The 19,451-nt window shown below is 34.3% G+C and overlaps 1 protein-coding gene across 1 annotated transcript; it reads right to left on the bottom strand.

Moving 5' to 3' along the window:
- Positions 1-305: 305 nt before the first annotated feature.
- Positions 306-10,780, bottom strand: LOC143045845 (bis(5'-adenosyl)-triphosphatase enpp4-like). Its single transcript, XM_076218642.1, has 3 exons — positions 10,481-10,780; positions 6,760-7,490; positions 306-772 (listed from the first exon to the last, which is right to left on the bottom strand). Exons 1-3 carry the CDS (start codon positions 10,695-10,697, stop codon positions 467-469), a joined length of 1,254 nt encoding a protein of 417 aa, XP_076074757.1. The 5' UTR covers positions 10,698-10,780; the 3' UTR covers positions 306-466.
- Between the last annotated feature and the right edge of the window lie 8,671 nt (positions 10,781-19,451).

Genomic DNA, 19,451 nt, shown 5'->3' with positions numbered 1-19,451 from the left:
ATCTTAAAGCTTATAAAATATAAGGCTAAGATTTAGCTAGCTATAAAACCAGGATTTATTCACCTTTTTCTTCGGAAAACGCCTGTAACAAGTTAGATATATGGAAGTTGTTTTTCACTTCCTTGTTTTAAAGTTTGATAGCGTTTTATTTTTTTAGTTTTTATGAACTTCTCCTTTTTAATCTGACTTAGAGTTCAGTATTTTTGTTATACGTTTTCAATAGTTTACATATTGCATGGAATTCGATACTGCTTTGATGTTAGCTAGTTTTCTCACAATGCATCAATTATTTTAAATGAACCTGGTTCATATGATGTGCCTTTATTGATTTAGCATTGCTCTCTGTAAATATGTTATCCATGGTTATCGTAAGCACTTGCATTCAGATGAAAATTAATATTACAATTGTAAATTGTGGAAATAATAGTTATGTTCTTATCATTTTTGTAAATATACTTAATGTGTTTTACATTATTACTAGTAGTGTACATAGAATAAATGTCCAGAATGAAACAATATTTGCTGACGCGTCATTAGTACCACTCGTTATAAGAAAACTTGAAGTAGCTGTTAGACTGCCGTTGTTTGGTGCAGGTTGTATTCCCAGTATATTACAGATCATAGGATAGATATCAATACTCCTAAATGTGTTGGTTGTATAATTTTCTTTGATATTTGGACCTCTAGCCAGAAATATTGGTTTCATACTATTTAGACGGTTGTCATAACCATGTGCGCCTTTCCCATGATACATTGCTGCTTTTCGTTTGTTCTGAAATGAAAAAAAAAGCAAGTGACTTTCATTACTGTATAACCTTGTGTTGTACAGACAAATGACAGCGAAAAATACAGACAGCGTTTGTCAGCTGTCTACCATACGTGTCAATCTGTATTCAAATAATGTTTAAAATCTATGTTTTATAATTTCATGTATTGTATTGGATGCAATTATTTCTTTCTTTCTTTCATTTTTGTGTGTGAAACCGTTTAAAAGTGTATGTAAACAGTCTCCAAGGATGTAGGTTTGACATATTGTGATTTCAAGACAAAAGCATAAGAATAAACAGGCTACTTTGTTGTGAAATGATGATAATCTAATTAATGAAATCTCCAATTGTTGCTTCAAATGGAATTCGTAAGACAAAAAGCTTTTGATGTTAATATAAATGAGATTGCACACAAATTGCTATATACTTATATTTAGACATCACAAGCTCTTAATTGCCTCTCATTCGAAAAATATTGAAACATTTGACGAGAAACTTAATTTTATTTAACGGTATAAATTGTCAAGTAAAAAATCCCCAAACGGATCAATTTTTTTTTACATATGACAAAATACTAATAACGAGGTTTCTGACTTTGGACTGATATACTTTTATGTGGTGGATTGAAATCTATATTCTTACTATCTTAATCACATGCACTTGTCTCCCCTTTATAAATTGATACAATGTTGTTATTCCTCATTCCAAACTAAAAGACAAATCGAAAGAGTAGGTATTGCTTTGTTTTCTAAAAAATGAATGGTCAACGAGTATCTTGTCTTAGGGAGGGATAAATTCTACTTTGTAAGGAATCACTCTGATTCAAACAAAAAATTATCTGAAACTGACATTATCAAGATAAAATTGAGAAAGGAAATGGGGAATGTGTCAAAGCGACAACAACCCGACCATAGAGCAGACAACAGCCAAAGGCCGCCAATGATCTTCAATGTAGTGAGAAACTCCCGCACCCGTAGGCGTCCTTCAGCTGGCCCCTCAAAAAATATGTATACTAGTACAGTGATAATGGACGTCATACTAAACTCCGAATTATACACAAGAAACTAAAATTAATAATAATACAAGACTAACAAAGGCTAAAGGCTCCTGACTTGGGACAGGCGCAAAATTGCGGCGGGGTTAAACATGTTAATGAGATCTCAACCCTCCCCCTATACCTCTAGCTAATGTAGAAAAGTAAACGCATAACAATACGCACATTAAAATTCAGTTCAAGAGAAGTCCGAGTCCGATGTCAGAAGATGTAACAAAAGAAAATAAATAAAATGACAATAAGACATAAACAACAACAGACTACTAGCAGTTAACTGACATGCCAGCTCCAGATCTCAATTAAACTGCTTGAAAGATTATGTCTTAATCATATGAATATCAGGCACAATCCCTCCCATTAGTGGTTTAGTATCATACTATCATAAAATATATGAGAAGAACATAAACCGTGTCATGCCAACAACTGTTTTTTTTTTTAATAAATGTGTTTAGTTCCGATGCAAAGACCCTATAAGTGAATCAATATTAAAGGCAAAATATGCAATCTTTAATGACCTGACAACAGTATCGTAACTATATCCCTTCTTAATAAGTCTGTTTATAGGTTTTGTAAGCTTTTGAGGTGAATACTGACATTTTTGTGCTTTGTAAAGAATATTACCATAAAAGATTGGATGTGAAATACCTGAACGTATAAGATGTCTGCATTTTGAGTTATATTTACGAATTATTTCCTTATACCAATGATAAAATTTAGTAAATGTTTTGACTAGTTTGTGATATCGAAAACCCTGGTGTAATAATTTTTCAGTAATACATAAATTTCCCTAGCTAAATTCTAAGACGTTGTTACATACACGAGCGAATCGTACAAGTTGAGATATATAAACATCATAAGATGGTGACAAGGGAACGTCACTATCTAAAAATGGATAATTAACGATAGGAAATGAAAAATCATCTCTTTGATCATAAATTTTTGTATTAAGCTTCCCGTTAATGATATAGATATCAAGATCGAGGAAAGGGCAGTGGTCATTGTTATTATTAGCTTTATTTAAAGCAAGTTCAACAGGATAAATTTCTTTAGTATACATACTGAAGTCGTCATTATTGAGAGCCAATATATCATCCAAATATCTAAAAGTATTGTTAAATTTTTGTATCAAATGTTGTTTCGATGGGTTTTTGCTAATTTTAGTCATAAATTGTAACTCATAACAATACAAAAACAGGTCCGCAATAAGTGGTGCACAGTTAGTCCCCATTGGAATTCCAATAACTTGACGATATACGGAATCTTCAAAGCGAACAAAGATGTTATCAAGTAAAAATTCAAGCGCATATATAGTATCAAAGCATGTCCAATTGACATAGTTCTTTTGTTTATTGCTACTAAAAAAAGACCTAAAAGAGTTTGAACATATGTACTCGCATTCTGACTTTTTAAATTTTTAAATGCCCAGTTAATTAGGGATGTGAATTTTTTCTTAATAAAAATATGAGGCAAAGTGGTATATAGGGTAAAAAAATCAAAACTTTGAACTGATTCAAAATCACAAATATATGCATGCAATTTATCAACAACCTAATTAAAATTAAATCTCTTACTCGATCATTTTTTAATGCTTGGTCGCTGCATGGGAGCGACCAAGCATTAAAAAATGAGCGAGTGAGAGATTTAATTTTAATTAGATTGATTTATCAAGTACTTCCAACGAGTTTTTGACACTCCAAAAGTAATTAATTCCAATATTTTCAAAGGTCTTATTTGAACAATTTATTATCAGGTTTTTTATTGTACCAAGTGTACTAGTAAGTAGAATAGACAATTTAGTAGTGAAACAATCGCTTGAAGATGAAATAAATCTATATTTGTAAGGTTTTTTGTGTAGCTTCGGAAGCCAGTACATAGTTGGGACTTTCATTGTATTTGGTTCTGCTTGTAAAGAGGTAGATGCTTGATTTCTTGATTGAAAACATATTTGGTACGTTTGGAGGACGTGTTTTTCAACAGACTGTCGGCATTCCAATGTGCTTCTCTTCTTGCCGACTTGTTTCTTTGTTATTATGAGGCTGGCTTCATACAGGAACTTCTTAGGGAGAAAGATAAGAAGTTAGCAACATCCTTTAACTTTACGTTCCGCTATATAGAAGATGTTCTCTCACTAAATAATACAAAATTTGGTGACTATGTCGATGTCACTGCTGGTGGACGTTTCGTCCCCGAGCGTATCACCAGCCCAGTAGTCAGCACTTCGGTGAATATCAATTATATGGTCATTTTTATAAATCTCCTGTTTACAAAACTTTTAAATTTTTCGAATAACTAAGGATTTTCCTACCCCAGGAGTAGATTACCTTAGCCGTATTTGGCACCACTTTTTGGAATTTTGGGTCCTCAATGCTCTTCAAAATTGAATTTGTTTGGCTTTTTAACTGTTTTGATCTGAGCGTCACTGATGAGTATTATGTAGACGAAACGCGCGTCTGGCGTATAAAATTATAATCCTGGTACCTTTGATAACTATTGAACGAATCTATCCAACCGAAATAGAGATAAGGATACTATAGATACAGTTAAGTATGTCTCATATTTTGACTTACATCTAGAAATAGACAATGAGGGTCGGTTGAAAACAAAACTTTACGACAAAAGAGATGATTCCAGCTTCCCAATTGTGAACTTTCCATTTCTATAAGGCAACATTCAAGCAGCGCCTGCATACGAAGTATATATCTCCCAATTGATACGATATTCCTGGGCTTGTATGTCCTATCATAATTTCCTTGATAGAGGGTTGCTACTCACAATGAAGCTATTAAACCAAGAGTTCCAAATGGTGAAGTTGAAATCATCCCTTCGTAAATTACGGACACCATCACGAGTTGATTGAACGTTATGGAATAATAAAATTAACGGTACCAATTTTCTTGCACCAGATGCGCATTTCGACAATACATGTCTCTTCAGTGATGCTCGTGGCCAAAATATTTGAAATCCAAAGCTTATATAAAAGATGAAGAGCTATAATCTAAAAGGTCAAAAAAAGTATAGCCAAATCCGTGAAAGGAATCAGAGCTTTGCATGATGGAGATACATTCCTTAATTTATAATAAGAATAACCGTTTCACATATATCAGATATGTTCATTATGTCGTAACTAAAATCCCCTTCCCTTTTCATGAATATGACCTACCGAATTTGACTATTTACCGGGTTTGTAATAGCATGAGCAACACGACGGATGCAACTCGTGGAGCAGGATCTGCTTACCCTTCCGGAGCACCTGAGATCACCCCCAGTTTTTGTGGGGTTCGTGTTGCTCAGTCTTTAGTTTTCTATGTTGTGTGCTGTGTTCTATTATTTGTCTGTTTGTCTTTTTCTTTTTAGCCATGGCGTTGTCAGTTTATTTTCAACATATGAGTACGACTGTCCCTTCGGTATCTTTCGCCCCCTCTTGTATATAGAAAAGAAATTATGAAACAAGTGCCTTTCATTTCAATCCGCCCTTTTTATTCTCGATACGAGTAATTATGAAATAAACAAACAAAACTAACATTCAAATGCACAACAGGAAAAGCACATAAGTCTATAATAACGGAAGAATTGATAACAAAAACAACCAATATCGCGTTGAGTAATGCATAGAGCTTCTACATTTAAGAAAGTTGTATGTATCTAAATGTTTGCTAATTAGCTAGTATAAAGCAATGTACGATGACCTAGCACATTAAGACATTATCATGTGCAATGAGCAGGTTTGTGTATAACTATTTCTTTCAAAATAGAGGTGAAAGATACCGAAGAACCATTCAAACTCATAAGCCGACATTAAATGACAACACCATGGTAAAAGACTAAAGAACAAACAACACCATACAAATAATAACTAAATACTAAATACCGAGCAACGCAAACCCCACCAAAACCCAGGTGCTACAGTAGGGTAAACAGATCCTTCTGAACGTTTGCTCATTTTAGTAAAAACTCAGTTATGAGTATAACTTGGTACATCACTAAGAGAGGATATGATTGTGGTTACGACAATTGGAACATGTCCGTCGTATATGTGAAACACGTATTCCGTAACGGTCAACCAACTCGTAATGGCGTCCGTAAAATATTCGAGAAGTTGATTTTAACTTCATCACTTGGAACTCTTAGATTAATAGCATATTTGTGAGCAGCAAGCCTATATCAAGGTAAAACTCCATATGCAGGCACTGCTGGAGTGTTCTACATAGAAATGGAAAATTTACAATTAGAAAGCAGAAATCATCTTTTTAGTCGTAAAGTTTTTTTCTCAACCGACCCTCATTGTCAATTGATCTATTGTCAATAAATGTAAGTAAAGAAATGAGACAGACATACCTGTACCTGTTGTATCCTTTATTGTAAGTCACCAAACTTTGAATTATATCCTGAGAGGTCATCATCCTTATAGCAGAAAGTGAAGTTAAAGGATATTGCTATTTTCTTTGCTTCTTAAGAAAATTCTGTGTGAAGTAAGTCTCATATGAATAAAAAATACAAGTCGGCAAGAAGAGAAGCATAGCTGTTTCCTATGAGAGTGCCGATTGTTTGTTGAAAAAAAGCCGTAGCAAATATGTTGTCAATAAAGAATTAAGCATTTTGATGATGTCAGTTGCAGATCATTTGCCAAAATTGAACATGTTTCATTCGTTAGCAATTGATTGATAGATATGTGATCGATCTTCAACTTTTCTTGACAGAACATCTATCTGCTAACTACATACAGTGTATTCTCAATTGGTATTAGTGCATAAACGAGTGGCCCAGGATGCAGTACAGGCACAACTACTCTTTTTTTTCGGATATTAACTTTGAATTGCATTTTAATTATCACGTATAGCTCATATATAAAGGCAACAGTATTATACCGCTGTTCAAAAGTCATAAATCGATTAAGAGCAAATAAATCCGGTTTTCATAAAACAAAATAGTTTCACTTACTGTTGTAATAGACCAGCCTTCTTCGGCAAGCAGAAATACTGGCATGATGCGTCTATTGTTTCTGTAGTGCCAGTGATCGGGTATATCTTCCTTCTTGAAAACTGAAATATGTGAAACGTTCTGGAGACTCTGGACAACATCATCTATCAGTCCCAAAGAAGGTTGGATCTGCATGATTGGTCCGTTATCCACAGTAAACTGTATTTTGCTCATATTCACATGATCTGTAATGTCAACTACTTTGTTAGCAGTATCTATAGTTGTCATTCCATGATCGCTGGTCAATATCAAATTCACCTTATTCATGAGATTATTCGAGTCAAATTTATCCAAAAGATATCCTAAAATCTTATCCATAGCTTTAACTTTGTCAATAATCTGAGGCGAATCTGGACCAAAGGCATGTCCAGTGGCGTCTGGTTCATGGAAATACAGATTTACAAGATCTATGTGTTCATCTGTCAACCATGTTATAACCGTATCAATACGATTTTTGAAAGGAACTGATTGGTTATAATGTTTCCAGATGTTTGGCCTGTAACCCCTGATTTCGGCTTCACTTCCTGGCCAGAAATACGTGGCACTTTTCAGGTTTTGTCTACGAGCCGTTACCCATATAGGTTCTCCACCATTCCACCATCTGGTTTCGTTATTTTGCATGTTAAACGTGCTGTTGAATACTGGATCATACATTTTATTCCCAATAATGCCATGGCTTTCTTCATATAGACCTACAATTCAACCATAATTTTTTTTTATCAATCACAAGAAATGGTGCAAATGGATATAGGAAGATGTGGTAAGAGTGTCAATGAGACAACTCTTCATCCAAGTCACAATTTGTAAAAGTAAACAATTATAGGTCAACGTACGGTATTCAACACGGAGCATTGGCTCACACCGAACAGCAAGCTATAATGGGCTCAAAAATTGACATGTGTAAAACCATCTAACGGAAAAACTAACGATCTTATCTATAAAAAAAACACGAGAAACGCTTATGAACCACATCAACTACGACTGAAACGAGCTTAGATTTAATATAGACTATAAGACAAGAGAATGAATATTGGTACGACTATCTCTTCAACTACCGACAAAATACTTCCTTCAATATAAGCGGAAATGAAGGTCTCGGTAAAGTAAATCTGAATAGTTCAAAAGATATCTGTTATGCAGTAAACGTTTCTTATGCGGTTTTATATGCACCTATTTGAAATCATAATTCATCTTTTGATAAAATTAGATATGTTCATCCATCATTTTTCTGAATTTTATCACAAATTTAAGAATATGTTCTGGAAGTATGATTTGAATCCCATTTACAACCAAGCCTTTTTGTTATTGTTTATTACGTATTGAAAAGGCTTGTTAGAAATGAATGTTTTGTCCTTCATAGGCATTGCAGTCATATGAATCCAGGAAAGATCTTTATGAAAAGGGACTAAAAGATTGCTTCAGAGATCTAAAATCATCACAATCGGTTTGTACTTTTCTTCATATATTTGACGTTACTATAAAACCTATGTTACTATATGGGTGTTAAAATTGGGGGGTAATAATTATAACGAAAAAAATGGAAAATATTTCACTTAATGAATGAAATTCTCACAGACTGGAAACATGGTGTATATAAATGTGAAAGAAAACAGCATAACTGTACTGAATTATAATGATATCTACTTGGAACAAAATAAAATGTAAGAAATTATAAAACTTTGGAGTAATCTCTCTTTATTCACGAATTGAACCTATCTATAGTACAACATGACTTGTGTGCATAGCTTTAATATATGAATTGTCTTAGAACTTGGACATAACACATGTGTCCTTGCAGTGGTTGATACAAGAACACTCACCAAATGACTTATTAAATGTTGCCTATAATGAATATATGAATGGGGATCGCAGAGACAACTCCTGGTTCCCTTATATGTCCTTGCACTGGTTAATACAAGAACACTCACCGAATGACTTATCAAATGTTGCAATTAAATGAGTATTTGAATGGGGATCGCAAGACAACTCATGGTTCCCTTATATTAAATTATTCAACAAAAAATTAAACGTAACAAAATTGTACTGATGAAAAAACGACTAAAAGGTGATCTTCTAAAATTCTGGTAAAGTATAAAAGATTCTTTACCTAATAACAAAGGCAAATTATACAATTACTTTAAATTTAAGTCTACATTCCAGTTCGGAAAAAAAATAATAGAAATAAAACATAAAACATAAAGTTAATCGAACAATGCTCTCTAAATTCGGAAGAAAGTAATCAATTTCTTAGGGAAGAAACTTGAAGACGTGAGAAAAGATACTAGTCTACTCTTTTGGAAAATCAAAGCCATCACCAAGATGTGAAAGACTTTCGTAGTTCTATGATCTAAACCAAGTAGAGGACAAGGTACTTGTTTTGCTTCAATGTCCAATATATAACCATAGGAGATCAATTCTTTAATATAAAGTATCTAAGTACAAGTAGGTCGTTTATATGAATAATGCGTAATGAAGACACCATCTTTCTATCTCTAATGCGTGAATATTTGAAGCTTAATTTTGCTGAAAGAAAACAGCATTAATGTACTGAATTATAATGATTATATCTATTTGGTAAGAATTAAAAGGTTTGTAAGAATTTATAAAACTTAGGAGTTATCTCTCTTTATTCACGAATTGGACCTATTTATTTGTGTTGTGCTTAAGCGGAATGGGAATGGTTGAATGATATGAAAGTGTGAATGATCGCGTCAAATTCTATAATGACAGAAAGGGCACATTTAGAATAAATTTGAATTTGAAACGAGATTCTTGAATTCATAACTGTTACAATGCATGCATCTACATAAAAATAAGTACTGCATGCACGTATTTTACAATAATTTCGAATCTATAGCAGGCTACTTAACTTTCGAGTTTGCTGCCGTAGTTAACCGAGTCTTGACATTAATAAACAATCAACACAGAGCACGCGATAATAGGTGAATTAAGTCGGAGAACTATGATTTATATTTTTTTAATTTTCCATGCATTCCAATTTTTTTCATTAAAAGTTCATCGGGCCCTTAAACAATTGTTATATGATTTGGTTATTGAATTTGTTCTTTACTTTTTTCTTTCCAGCTAGTGCATGTGTGTTTACATTCTTTCAACTCTGTTTTCCCGTCTGTGTTTTCCTTGCTTTGTGTGGTGGTCGAAATTCTAACGAAAGGTTTCGTAGTTAAGATCACTGCATACGGGAAAATATCGTCGAATTAGTGTACGGTCACACAATAATGCAATCGCTTACACTTATGAAGATTTTGATATTCTAAAAGAATTTACTTTTACATGTAAGTTCACGTTAATTTGTTTAGTAGTACTTTCAAACACATTTAACCTTATTTTTAATTTGAAGTTTTATAGGACTCTAGGCTGAGTTAAAAATAAATAACAATAAGATGACTACCTCAATCTTGACCACAAACCAGACCCGACCTACATTTTTTTGGCTCAGGACATAGGTTTTTTTAACATTCTTTTATTTCTTATACATTTGAATTACCAATATTTGTTTCGAAATCAGTATATTAAAAAAAAAGATAGATTTTTTTTTCAATTTCCTATTAAAAAATGTAATAAATTAACATGCAAATTTATAAGCAATATGTCATTACACTCTACACTTAATATTTCTTATATAACCCTGCCGAAAGCAAAGGTTTTTCTCAATACTACTTACCAGTGACAATAGTATAATGGCAGGGGAATGTCTTCGTTATAAAGGTGTTGTTAATGTAACTGGCTTTAGTCCCATTTTGCGCAAGGCGATCAAAGTTTGGTGTGAAAACTTTCGTCAAATAGTCCCATCTAAAGCCATCCATAGATACTAACAACACTTGATTACTATAAACACTAACACACATGAATGTGAAGACTACAAATACACGTCCGTCCATCTTTGTTTCAACCTTAATTGTTCAATCATTACATATATACAGATAAACTAAATTTAGATTGAACTGTTTGATAGATACAGGAAGGATAAGATGTACAAATCATAGTAACCTAATTAGTCAAAATGTGATGCACCTTATCGGTCTTGATATTTCTAGTGCCTGGTAACGACTTTAAGCTGATTAAACATTTATTTTCCTAATAAAAATGCAATTTCTTTTTAATTCAGAAAACTGATAACATGAATTGATAACCGACAAAAATAACTAAAGAAAAAATATAAAATGCACTGAAAGCAAATTACATAAACTGAGTTTTGGTTTGTCATGTTATCTAGTTTGTTTAATGACTCAAACTTTATACCTTCCTTGTTTGATAACATATAATTTATAACAAGAATGTGTCCTAAGTACACGGATGCCCCACTCGCCTATCATTTTCCATGTTCAATGGACCGTGAAATTGGGTAAAAAATCTAATTTGGCATTAAAATTAGAAAGATCATACCATATAGGGAACATGTGTACTAAGTTTCAAGTTGTTTGGTCTTCAACTTCATCAAAAACTACCTTGACCAAAAACTTTAACCTGAAACTCCCACTTTCATTTTTTATGTTCAGTGGACCGTGAAATTAGGGCCAAAAGTCTAATTTGGCTTTAAAATTAGAAAAATCATATCATAAGCAACAAGAGTACTAAGTTTCAAGTTGATTGGAGTTCAGCTTCATTAAAAACTACCTTGACCAAAAACTTTAACCTGAAGTGGGGTGAACGGACGCACGGACGGACGAACGAACGAACGGACGGACGGACGGACGGACGGACGGACGGACGAACGAACGGAAGCACAGACCAAAAAACATAATGCCCTCTACTATCGTAGGTGGGGCATAAAAATAACCAGCAGATTTTGATTTTAAGTACACACCAGTTACATTAGAAGTCATACAGTAAATCTAAGTTTAAAGTTTAGATTTCTATATGGTTCTTATTTAGTACAGCTAGAGACGGAAACAAATGTTAAGTCGGGGGATTTCCGGTTACCACAAATTCCTTTACCTAATTCTTTCAAAAGAACAAATAGTCTATGTGTCATAGAAGTTAAGCTGTCTGTACCTTTCAATCGGAAGCCATAAATAAGATAAGATTGTAAAATTCTGTAAAATCCATATAGACACAGAGATAATTATTACAATGAAATAGCCGGCACACTAAATTACTGTTATTAAAGCTTATGATATCTTCGTAGCTGATGCCACACCGAAATAGGAAAATAAATCTAAAACTTCTACGACGATGACGTTATTGGTCCTTTGAATAAACGGTACTATAAAATTGATTATGATAATTAAAGCAACACAAAATATGTATTGCTTTACAGTTATACACGTTGATGGTTATACTTACTGGTGATACTTATGTTTTGGCATGCACAAAGCCATGCTTTCCTCTGTCTTTACAACAGAAACTGTTTGATACACTTGTACTGTTGATATCCGAGTGTGTAATTTAAATGATTTATTTAAAGGTTGTAATTTGCTTTTAACTACCAACTGCTAGTACCCTTTGGTCAGTAGTTTGTGTCTTTTATCATATTTTATTATATTTTATTATTTGTGTTTGTGCGTGTGTCTAAAAGAGGGACGAAAGATACCAAAGGGACAGTCAAACTCACATGTCGAAAATAAACTGACAACGCCATGGCTAAAAATGTAAGAAGACAAACAGACAAACAATAGAACACATGACACAACATAGAAAACTAAAGAATAAGCAACACGAACCCCACCAAAAACTAGGGTTGATCTCAGGTGCTCCGGAAGGGTAAGCAGATCCTGCTCCACATGTGGCACCCGTCGTGCTGCTTATGTGATAACAAATCCGGTAAATAGTCCAACTCGGTAGGTCACATTCATGAAAGGGAAAGGGATTGTAGTTACGACGTAAGGAACATATCCGATATCATTTGTGAAACGGTTATTCCATAACGGTCAACCAACTGGTGATGGCGTCCGTAAAATTAATGAAGGGATGATTTCAACTTCACCATTTGGAACTCTTGGTTTAATAGCTTCCTTGTGAGCAGCAACCCTCTATCAAGAAAATCATGATAGGAAATGCAAGCACGGGAATATTGTATCAATTGGGAGATATGTACCCCGTTGCTGGTGCTGCTGGAATGTTGCTACTTAGAAATGGAAAGTTCACAATCGGAAAGCTAAAATCATCTCAATTGTCGTAAAGCTTTGTTTTCAACCGACCCTCATTGTCAATTTCTAGATGACGAGTGACGACGTCTAAAAGACGAGTGAAGCCCATTCCAATTATTTTTTAGTTTGTTCGTACATCGATATAACAATATTTTAGTATGTAATGACCAACATGAAGTAATCTCCTAGTGGAGCAGGAACTGTTTGCCCTTCCAGGACACTTTACCTGTAGAGGTTATCATGATGCTGTTTACCACTATTTCCTATCTATGACAGTACACGAGATTTAATGCAAAAACCAAGAGAATTTAATTAGCCAATTAACTGTTGACATAGACATTTGCCTCGTATGTATGTAATTTTGATAGTAAAATGCAATCGGTTAAATTGCAATATTTTAAAATGAAACCATGCAAATTATTCTAAATTTAAATAATCTCTCTGAAATGAGAAGTCAATGCAGATACACCAAATATAATGACATCAAAGGTGGGGTCCCCCTAAACTGACAGAATCACAAACATGTAAACTACCGGTATGTAAAAGTTCCGAAGCTAATGCATCAATACTAAGAGGACAGGGTTGTATAATCTACAAGAAGATATCATGATATGTACTAATGGTAATACAACTGAATACCAAATGTCATTGACTTACCATTAGTGCTTTATCTTAAAGTAACCTTATCTACTTTAACGTGTTAACTATTCAGACCGTGCGAGACCTTCATAGGTAATCAAGGTCGTTAAACACCCCCTCGTATTTTGTAAACTTTGCAAGAAATTGTGCCAGTAGTCTAGGCCATGACTGATGGTGGAAATCGTCATTTAAGGGCAATATATTAGTTATTATGTAGATCTTGATATTGTTCATCTATTTTCATGGCTACAGTTTCTGTCTATCTTATAAAGTTTTAAAGATACTAGAAGAACAAACTAGAGGCTCTAAAGAGCCTGTATCGCTCACCTTGGTCTATGATCATACCAAAAAAGGACATACATAATAGATGAGAATAGAATTCATGAGAAAATCATGTTTCCAAATTGGTGATGATGATGTGTTTGTCAATCTTACTTTACTGAACATTCTTGCTGTTTACAATTTTTTCTATCTATAATGAACTTGGCTCGGTACTGTTTTGGTCAAGTTGACTTATTTGTAGATCTTACTTTGCTATAAATATTTGTTGTATACAGTTTATCTTTATCTAAGAAAATATTGAAGATAATTACCAAAAACTGAAAAAAAATTCTTAAAATTACCAATTCAGGGGCAGGAACCCAACAACGGGTTGCCTGATTTTTCAAAAAATTGCAGGGCAGTTAGATCTTGACTTAATGAACATATTTAAATGATTGAGATTTGCTCTAAATGCTTTGAATTCAGATATATTAGCCAAAAATTGCATTTTACCCTTATGTACTATTTTTAGCCATGTCAGCCATCTTGGTTCGTGGACGAGGTCATTGGGTTTATTATTGAAACTGCATATCCTTAAGATGATGGTTGCCAAGTTTGGTTAAATTTGTCTAAGTAATTTCAGAGACTAAGATTTTTTAAAAAGATTACTAAAATTTTAGAAAAATGGTTAAAAATAGACTACAAAGGGCAATAACTCCAAAATGGGTCAACTGACAATTTTGGTCATCTTGACTTATTTGTAGATCTTACTTTGCTAAACATCATTGCTGTTTACAGTTTATCTCTATCTTTTATAATATTTAAGATAATAACCAAAAACTGCAAAATTTTCTTAAAATTATTAATTCGGGGGCAGCAACCCAACAACGGGTTGTCTGTTTTGTTGAAAATTTCAGGGCAGATAGATCTTGACCTAATAAACAATTAAACCCAGTCAGATTTGCTCTAAATGCTTTGGTTTCAGAGATATAAGCCAAAATCTACATTTTACCCCCTATGTTCTATTTTTAGCCATGGAGGCCATCTTGGTTGGATGGCCAGATCGTCGGACACATTTTTTAAACTAGATAAGCCAAGGATGATTGTGGCTAAGTTTGGTTATATTTGACCCACTAGTTTCAGAGGAGAAGATCTTTGTAAAAGTTAACGGACGACAGACGACAGACGACGGACGACGGACGCCAAGTGATGAGAAAAGCTCACTTGGCCCTTTGGGCCAGGTGAGCTAAAAACAGGAAAAGTTTTCAAAAATTGCCAATAATAACTCCTGATAGTTTCAGTGACATAATAATTAATAAGCTATTGTTTTCTAAACATTGTCAACAAAAATGATCATGCAAATGCGTGTTTGCCTATCTATTTATGAAAAAAATAGTCAAAATAGCAATTAAAGGGATATTTCACTATTGTAGACTATATGAGAGTCATCTGATGTTTCCATTTCTTTTCAAATAGAATTGAGAGTGGAAATCGGAATGAGTCGGTGACAACAGTCCTACCAAAGAGCTGAATTCAGCCGAGAGCCACCAATTGGTCTTAAAAGCAGCAAGAAAATCCCGCACCCAAAGGTGAGCTTCATCTGACCTCTAAATTGTAACGTGTACCAGCCCATCGAAATGTTTGCTGATTATAGTTTGTGAATATCTTTCAAAGTTTTTGAGATAATTGTCAAAAACCTCAATAAATTTATTTAAAATCACCACATTATAAATATCCAATAAAGGTACAGTTTTTGATGGACCCATTCTTTCCAATAAAGGTACAGTACTTGATGGGCCTATTCTGTCCAATGTACAGTGATTAATGGGCCCATTCTTTCTTATAAAGGTACAGTACTTGATGGGCCCATTCTTTCCAATAAAGGTACAGTACTTGATGGGCCCATTCTTTCCAATAAAGGTACAGTACTTGATGTGCACATTCTTTCCAATAAAGGTACAGTACTTGATGGGCCCATTCTTTCCAATAAAGGTACAGTACTTGATGGGCCTATTCTTTCCAATAAAGGTACAGTACTTGATGGGCCCATTCTTTCCAATAAAGGTTCAGTACTTGATGGGCCCATTCTTTCCAATAAAGGTACAGTGCTTGATGGGATCATTCTTTCCAATAAAGGTACAGTGCTTGATGGGCCGATATTTTCCAATAAAGGTTCAGTACTTGAAGGGCCCATTCTTTCCAATAAATGTTCAATACTTGATGGGCCGATATTTTCCAATAAAGCTACAGTACTTGATGGGTCCATTTTTTCCAATAAAGGTACAGTACTTGATGGGCCCATTCTTTCCAATAAAGGTACAGTACTTGATGGGCCGATATTTTCCAATAAAGGTACAGTACTTGATGGGCCCATTTTTCCAATAAAGGTACAGTACTTGATTGGTCCATTATTTCCAATAAAGGTACAGTGATTAATGAGCCCATTCTTTAAAATAAAGGTAAACTGTTTGATGAGTCAAATCTTCCCTATAAAAGCACAGTGCTTAACGGGCCCATCCTTTCCAATAAAGATACAGTGCTGGATGGGCCTATCATTTCCTATAAAGGTACAGTGATTGATGGGCCTATCATTTCCTTTAAAGGTTCAGTGCTTGAAGGACAATTTCTTTCCAATAAAGGATCAGTGCTTGATGGACCTATTCTTTCTTATAAAGGTTCAGTGCTTGATGGGCCAAATTCTTTCTTATAAAGGTTCAGTGTTTGATGGGCCAATTCTTTCTTATAAAGGTTCAGTGCTTGATGGACCTATTCTTTCTAATATAGGTTCAGTGCTTGATGGGCCTATTCTTTCTGATAAAGGTTCAGTGATTGATGGGCCAATTCTTTCAAATAAAGGTACAGTGCTTCATGGGCCCATTCCTTCCATTAAAAATACAGTGGCTGATGGCCCGTTCTTTCAAATAACAGGTACAGTACTTGATGGGCCAATTCTTTCAAATTAAGATACAGTGCTTGATGGGCCAATTCTTTCAAATTAAGATACAGTGCTTGGTGGACCTATTCTTTCCAATAAAGGTTCAGTGCTTCATGGGCCTATTCTTTCTTATAAAGGTTCAGTGCTTAATGGGCCAATTCTTTCTTATAAAGGTTCAGTGTTTGATGGACCAATTCTTTCTTATAAAGGTTCAGTGCTTGATGGACCTATTCTTTCCAATAAAGGTTCAGTGCTTGATGGGCCTATTCTTTCTTATAAAGGTTCAGTGATTGATGGGCCAATTCTTTCAAATAAAGGTACAGTGCTTGATGGACCCATTCCTTCCATTAAACATTTATAAGGGTTCCACGGAACCCAGTGTCTCGCCTACTTTTGCTGTAAATTGCAGGCTCAACAAAAGTGAGGAAAAAAATCAATAAAAATATTCCTCTTGATACTATCTTTTAATTGTAATAAGCTTTTGTCCAAGTTTGGTAAAAATCCAGGATAGTTTTTGAATCTAAGAAATGTTTTAAAATCTTAAACTGCAGACTGTATGTAATGTTAACTGGAAGAAAATCTAAGTCCATTTAAAAGTAAAATACGGAAAAAATGGATTTATTTTTTTACAAAATTTACTTCTGGATACTATCTTATGATCGTAAACAAGCTTCTGTCTAAGTTTGGTACAAACCCAGGATAGTTTAAGAAAGTTATTAAAATTTTAAAAACTTTAACCACAGAGTGAATGTAATGTTTCCCTGCAGAAAAACTAAGTCCATTTATAAGTAAAATACGGAAAAAATGGAATTTTATTTTTACAAAATTTACTTCTGGATACTATCTTATTATCATAAACAAGCTTCTTTACAAGCTTGGTAGAAATCCAGTATAGTTTAAGAAAGTTATTAAAATTTCAAAAACTTTAACCACAGAGTGAATATTTGTGGACGCCGCCGCCGACGACGGAATGTAGGATCGCTTAGTCTCGCTTTTTCGACTAAAGTCGAAGGCTCGACAAAAATACAGTGTTTGATGGCCCGTTCTTTCAAATAACAGGTACAGTACTTGATGGGCCAATTTTGTCAAATACAGGTAAAGTGTTTGATGGGTCCATTCTTACCAATGAAAGATAAAATGCTTGATGAGTTCAGTCTTTCCTATAAAGGCACAGTGATTGATGGGCCAATTCTTTCCAATAAAGGTTCAGTGCTTGATGGACCCATTGTTTCGAATAAAGGTACCCTGATTAAAGGGCCAATTCTTTCCGATAAATATACAGTGCTTGATGGGCCTATTCTTTCCAATAAAGGTTCAGTGCTTGATGGACCCATTGTTTCCAATAAAGGTACCCTGATTAAAGGGCCAATTCTTTCCGATAAAGATACAGTGCTTGATGGGCCTATTCTTTCTTATAAAGGTACAGTGCTTGATGGGCCCTTTTTTTTAAGATTCAGTGCTTGAAGGACAATTTCTTTTAAATAATGGCACAATGCTTGATTTTTCCCTATAAAGGTTTGGTGTTTCAAGAGCCTATTCTTTCACATGGTACAGTGTTTGATGGGCCAATTCTTTCAAATAAAAGTGCAGTACTTGATGGGCCTATTCTTTTCTATAAAGGTTCAGTGCTTGATGGGCCAATTATTTCAAATTAAGGTACAGTGCTTGATGAGCCCATTCTTTCCAATAAAAATAAAGTGTTTGATGGACCATTCTTTCAAATAACAGGTACAGTACTTGATGGGCCAATTTTGTCAAATACAGGTAAAGTGTTTGATGGGCCCATTATTTCCTACAAATGTATGACGCTTGATTAGACCATCCTTACCAATAAAAGTACAGTGCTTGATGGGCCTATTCTTTCCTAAAAGGTACAGTGCTTGATGGCTTAATAGTTTTCTTTTATAGATTGTGAATTGGATGGAGAGTTGTCTCATTGGCACTCATACCAAATCTTCTAATACCTGTATCTATTGATTGTCACATGTTTTTCCTATAAAAGTACAGTGATTGATTGGCTCGTTCTTTCCAAAAATTGTACAGTGCTTGATGGCCTCATTATTTCCAATGAAGGTACAGTACTTTTAAATAGGCCTATTCTTTCCCATAAAGGTACAGTGCTTGAAAGGCAATTTCTTTTAAATAAAGGCTCAGCACTTGATGGACCTTTTCTTTTCTATAAAGATACAATGCTTGATAGGCCCATTCTTTCCTATTAAGGTGCTGTCAGGGTTATCATGGTGTCACAAATATTAACTCTTCTTTTTTATTTTTGATAATGCAAATATTCAAACTCAATGAAACATGACTGAAGGTACCCCTGTGGAAGGGGGAAGGGACAAATAATATCCATGGAAATGAGATCTGCCAAAGCTTATACAATAGTATACCAAAAATGATTGACAACCACTGGTGGTTCCCCTTAAACTGACATAATCACAAACTAACACATGTAAACTAAGCAAAAGTTTCAAAGTCAATATACAATGAGTGAGGGGGAGGGGCTAAATAATCTTCATGGAAATGAGATATGCCAATGCTTATAAAATTGCAAACCAAATATCACTAACCTACCTATAGTGGTTCACCATTAACGAGACCTAATAAAAAACTAATACATTTTTGATCAGCCGCCAACGCCAGACACAGCATACCTATGTCTCGCTTTTTGAAGCCGTCAATGACTCAATGCAAGACAATAAGGAGATAAT

This window comes from Mytilus galloprovincialis, chromosome 9, assembly GCF_965363235.1.
Source record: "Mytilus galloprovincialis chromosome 9, xbMytGall1.hap1.1, whole genome shotgun sequence".
NCBI classification, from domain to species: Eukaryota; Metazoa; Mollusca; class Bivalvia; order Mytilida; family Mytilidae; genus Mytilus; species Mytilus galloprovincialis.
This window is presented reverse-complemented; position numbering and strand designations above follow the sequence as displayed.